Source organism: Octopus bimaculoides, chromosome 2, assembly GCF_001194135.2.
Source record: "Octopus bimaculoides isolate UCB-OBI-ISO-001 chromosome 2, ASM119413v2, whole genome shotgun sequence".
NCBI lineage: Eukaryota > Metazoa > Mollusca > Cephalopoda > Octopoda > Octopodidae > Octopus > Octopus bimaculoides.
The window spans coordinates 143,452,851-143,458,577 of NC_068982.1; the positions used below are offsets into that span (position 1 = coordinate 143,452,851).

Below are 5,727 nucleotides of genomic sequence, written 5' to 3' on the forward strand. Positions count from 1 at the left end.
TATATATACACATATATCATATATGTATGTATGTATGTATGTATGTATAGATAGATAGATAGATAGATATCACTATTGTTTCTGGTCTTTGCTCTTGTTCAGGAATGAAGTAGAGAAAACATCTGCTCTTGGTGACTGAACTGTAGATTAAAAGATACTTTTCATGGTCAGAACCAAAATGATTATGTCATTGTTTTCCTACTTTTTCATTCTCCGACAAATACAAGTATAAATTAGTAGAATCATTAGATTACCATACGAAATGCCATACGTTCTTCTTGTTCCTGTCTCTTGTGTTCTATGTTCATTCCTCACTGAGGCCGACTTTGCCCTCAACTTTCCAGAATCGATAAATTAATTATTCATCTAAGTGTAGAAATATGTCGGAATCGATAGATCTTCTGACGGGTCTTGTATTTGTTGCAACTCTATGCGTTCTGTATAAAAATATTTCCCAAGATTCCACTGTCTTGAAAATCCCGTGGAATATACCAAAAAAAATTCAATAGGAAATTCCCAGACATATTCGCTTTCCAGAAAGTTTCCAGCTGCATGTCTTAAAAGCTAATTATTAATTGTAGGACTGTTTCGAAGTACTTGGGTGGTCCAACTAGCATTCTTTTATTCCATTTGAAGAGCGTTTACGAAGACATCTTCTCAGACAGCAGTACAATGGAAATAGACATTCCTCACACGAACAAAATCGACCAACATGATATAATCTTCTTTATGAAAAACAGACCGAACCTACAGAAGAAACGGTATTGAAATTAGTCGCTATTGATGGATTTTTCCATGAATGCTATCGTTAAAATTGCTTTTTTTAGAAACGCTATTTGAGATAAACGTTTGGTTATGGCACAGAATTATTCTCATTTAACTCAGATGAATCAATGTCAATATGATTTGAAAAATATTGTGATTAGTGAACTAAAATATAGACGAACACTGAAATATTCAGGAGTTCTTTAAAGGAATATAGATGATTGCGTAATCGCAGATATTTCAATGCAAATGTACATTCATCTGGTAAATTCTGAAATTTAGAAATAATCCAGATTTATGCACGTTTATCTGTTGGGAAAAAAATTGAACTTTTCGAAAGAAAAGTTTCTGAATTCGACTTTGCTGGTTCAGTTGTAACTAATGGTAAACGTCATTGTTTAATTTGGCATAAATTGAAAGTATTAATTGCTTCGTACACACTCTTCTTGATTTGGTTGTATTTTGTACTGTTTACAAGGAAGCTTAATTGAGTTTTGATGAAGCAAGTAAGCTAATGGCCTTTGGAATGATGGCAGCGAGTCTGAAGGTACTTTCAAGGATGATGATCAAAATATAGATTTTTTTTAAAGTTAGTCATGCGATCAATAATTGCGGCAAAACTCCTTACGCGGCAAGTTGGCTGAATCTTTAGCACGCTGGACAAAATGCTTGGTGGGGTCGACTTTGCCTTTCATCCTCTCGGGGTCTATAAAATAAATATCAGTTGAGAACTAGAATCGGTGACTTACCCCCTCTTTCGAACTTGCTGACCTTGTGCCCAAATGTAGATTCAATATAAAACTTCGGTCCGTTCCTCTGAAGTTCTTACTCCTTCTTCAGTACCACATCCAACCCATTAACCATCCAAGAACACATTGCTTATATAACCACTAAATTTAGCGGTGCAACAAAATTGGATATATTGACTTAAATGCTTTCAGTATATTTGATAGTTTATTACAGTTGCATAACAAAATACGTTGTTCCAACCGGTGGTTAATGCTTTCGTTATTTATGTTTATTGTCTGTTCTTTAATATCCAACCATTTGATTCTATGCTCTGCGCACGGGAACTTCAACACTGCCAGAGATAGGTATAGCGGAAGGAAATGCTTGTAAACAGCTGCTGTATGTTTGGCTATCTTCGGTTTATACACTCACACGTACGTTAATGCTTAAAATGAAATACATTCACTCATATTCTATTTCTTATATAAACATTTCATTGATTTGGTCTCTCAAAATTGTCCTTGTTCCTTTCTTTTTGTTAGAGCATGGGAAAATCATTGACATTTGAACAATCAGTGAGAGAAGCGATAGAAAGGAGCAGACGGCACCGATGCAAAGATCCACTCTGTGAAACATCATTGTGGAAAGCACGACACGAATTAGACCTTGCTCTTCTTAAAATCGAAAAACTTCACTTGCAGCTAACGTAAGTATCTTACATTGTTTCAATGACCTTGCAGCATTCCCACCAAGCATTTCGATGCTCGGTGAGAAATAAGAAGGGAGGAAGTTATTTTCAGCTCAAAGGGTTGGCTCGAAAGCTCACATGGCCCATGAGGTGATGTTAAACGAGGCTGGTATAGATGAACATACGCGAACATCGATGTTTGACTTCCGTATTGTTGTTGATTTTGTTATTGTTATTGCTTACATTTGATTTTCACTTCATTTGGTTTAATTGTTATACTGTTAGAAAAGAAAAAATCCTAACATCGGGCTACAACATTTAAATTTAGATCCCAAAAACCCTCCTAAGTATCTTAGTTGTCCCTAATAACAATGATTTCTGGAGCCGTAGTAAACTGGGTTTTGTGCTTATTTCTTCTATCTATCTGTTCAAATCTTTAGGTATAGTTCTCAGTGTGCCTATAACTACTGGTATACATTTTACCCGCACTTTTCATAGTCTCTGTAATTCAATGGCTAGGTACTTTGCTTATTATTATGATTATTATTATTATTATTATTATTATTATTATTATTATTATTATTATTATTATTATTATTATTATTATTGCCTTTGCACAGCTTCTAACGCTGGAGATGTACTACAGTGTCAGCTGTTCACTACCAGTGAACTAAGGTAACACTTCGTATTTTTCGAGCACCCTCCGGAGTACTCGACTGGTTCCAAGCAGTGCTGTTTTCTGCAAGTGCTCCACCCACATTGCAGCCCCTATTTGCTCCACGTACTTCTCGAGATTTTTATTCACTGTTCCCAGGGCTCCGACAATTATTGGTATTACTGCTACCTTCTTCATCGACCACAACTGCTTAACTTCCCAAGCTAACCTGTCATATCTCTCGATTTTTTTTCTTCCTTATCGCATACCTTTATTGTCAGCTAGGCATGTTATATCTATGATCCAGCAGAGTTTGTTTTCTTTCTCAGTTAAGACTATGTCCGGCTTCCTATTCTCTTATTATTATTATTCAGTTGTCTTATTTTTATCACATGCTTTCACTGCACATCCGAGCGAAGTTATGTCTGCCTTGGGTATTCAAAAGGCAGTTATGTTTGACTTTAGTTTTCAAAACCAATTTCAGCCTTCTGTAATACTCCTGAGAGAATATTTTCTTCACTTGATAAGGTTATTTCCATAGAGTTTCTTCATTTGGCTTTCCGTCATTTTCATCATTTACTTTTTTCTAATATGCCCAGATACCTGTATCCTTCTTTCTCTCTTCTCTTTATTACGTGCCGTGTAGGCAACGTCACCCTATCCTCGTGTTTGACTTTACCTCTTTTTAGAATCAACACTCAACACTTTTTCAGTCCAGACTGCATTCTAATGTCTACGCTAAAGCAAAGCACTCTTTGAATCAGTGAGTCTGTTTTGAGATACTATTATAAAAGTCTGGTAAAGTTGGTGACAGTGAAAATAGTGTGGAAATAAAACAATAATCTAAAAGGACTTGTCAGTCAGCCTCATGACCCCAGCGGACAAAATGGAAAAGTCGCTACTCTGGAGTGGGCAGAAATGTGGCTTGGGGGCCGAAAACATCGGAGATTTCCACTGCCTTAGACTCGATCACAAACCAGTCAGAGAGCAGCCGATTCTTTGAGTTTTCCCTTCCTGGCCAGGTGAGCAACGAAACCTTGACTGGTTGCAGTGAACTAAGCTTCTTTTCATCGTTCCTAAAGAGTTTCAGGTAGTCCATAAAAAGATGGCCTGAAAGCAATTAAGACTAGCGCCACTTGAGAAGGAAAAATAATCTCAAGGTTCCGTCAGTCACACTCTTGAAGCATCGATCAGCCCAGGGCTGTAGTAGAAGACATATACCCAAATGCCGCGCGGTGGGACTAAAATCAAAACCACTTCGTTGCGAAGCGAGCGTCTTAACCACACAGCCATACCTGCTCCTACATCTAATACAAATAATAAACACTTGAATCTAACTCTAAATCTAATTCTAATTAAGAAACAATTGTTTTTGTTGGTTCTTGTTAATGTTTTCGCTATTCTTTGAACATAAACATCTTCTTGCAACATTCATGTTATGACATTTCTTCTATTGAAAATGCTTTGTGTAATTACTTCATATTGTCAGTGGTGTAATTTTATTTAAAATATAAGTCTTCACTTTTGTAGTCTCCATTGGAGCTAATAACTTTAGGAAAGACAAAATGTCACATTAGCCACCTTCCTCCAATTCCTAAAATGCAAAACGTTTGAAATGAGTTAAAAATCCAATATTAATTAAAATTTACCATTTGACAGTGTATTGATTTTTTGTCTTGTATGGCTTTTGGTTTTCTATAATTTTTTTTATTTCTTCTTATTTTAGATCGTGCGGAATTACTCCGGAGCCTGGTGCCGTTTGGAAATTGCAATCAGACTGCTACAAGCCCTGTGCACGCGAAACGAAGAAAGCCATTAAATTCAAAGAAGACAACGATAATGAGGATTCTCCGATGCAGAAAGGCTATAAATGTGAACTAATGGAACCAGTTTCGGTTCCGGTGCTGTTGTCAGATCCTGCTAATGATCAAACTAACACAACACAGCTATCAACGGGCACGCCCCATTTAAACAAACAGGTTTTCAGGCGCTCGCCAAGTTATACGACAGCCATGTCTGTAGACGAAGAACCAAAACCTCAGGCGGGTAAAACAAGATATCACAATGGAAATTATTACATTGAAGTTGACAACCGAGAAATTGAAAGTGTCCTTTAAAATAACGATTTCGTTAAGGGGGAAAAAAGAAAAGGAACATTTTTAACGATAATAAATAAATAAGGAAATATGCCCAGAACATTAAAATGGCGAAAGTGATAAAGATATGAATATAATTCAAATTAACAAATGAATAGCAGCGAAAATTATTTCGGGAATGAGAAAAAAAAAAAGCAAAATGATATTCACTTTGTTATTTTATAAAAATGAGTACTGGAATTTTATTTGAAGAAAAAATAATAAAAATAATAGGAAACGGGATTGACCTAAGACAGAGTAAAAGATTTTTAATATGGATGCGAAAATGTGACTGGGAAATACATAACATAAACTAACAAGACTGAATATCATGTTAATGCCAAAATTAAAGAAAAACAGAGAAAAAAAACTGTCAATCAATCTTTGATGAATGTATCATACAAATTATCTATGTGACATGGTAAACTAAGAAGATGAAGATAATGAAGATGATGGAGAAGGAGATAGAAAAAATATTCATTTCATTTTATTTTTACGGTCTAATCTTTTCCACAAAGACAACGACATCAGAAAAGAAACTTATCATAACTGCGAAATACTTTACACGAAGATTTTCTTCAATGTTTTCATTTTTTTGTTGTTGTTTTTTGGGGTATTTTTTTTTCTGTCTTCATGACAGTGTTTTCTACATTCGGAAATTGATCTTCTAGGAAATACGCAACTGTATTATTAAAAAGTATACGTACACACACACACACACACATACACAAATACACACACATATGTATATAGAT

At 35.4% G+C, this 5,727-nt stretch overlaps 1 protein-coding gene across 1 annotated transcript in view; it reads left to right on the plus strand.

Moving 5' to 3' along the window:
* LOC106880576 (glutamate receptor ionotropic, NMDA 2A) overlaps positions 1-5,707 on the plus strand; it is a 157,764-nt gene extending 152,057 nt beyond the window's left edge. Inside the window, exons 9-10 of the mRNA XM_052965894.1 lie at positions 2,037-2,200; positions 4,564-5,707. Coding sequence (XP_052821854.1) covers positions 2,037-2,200; positions 4,564-4,954 — 555 coding nt within the window. The 3' untranslated portion in view covers positions 4,955-5,707. The remainder of the gene's footprint in view (positions 1-2,036; positions 2,201-4,563) is intronic.
* Positions 5,708-5,727: the final 20 nt, after the last annotated feature.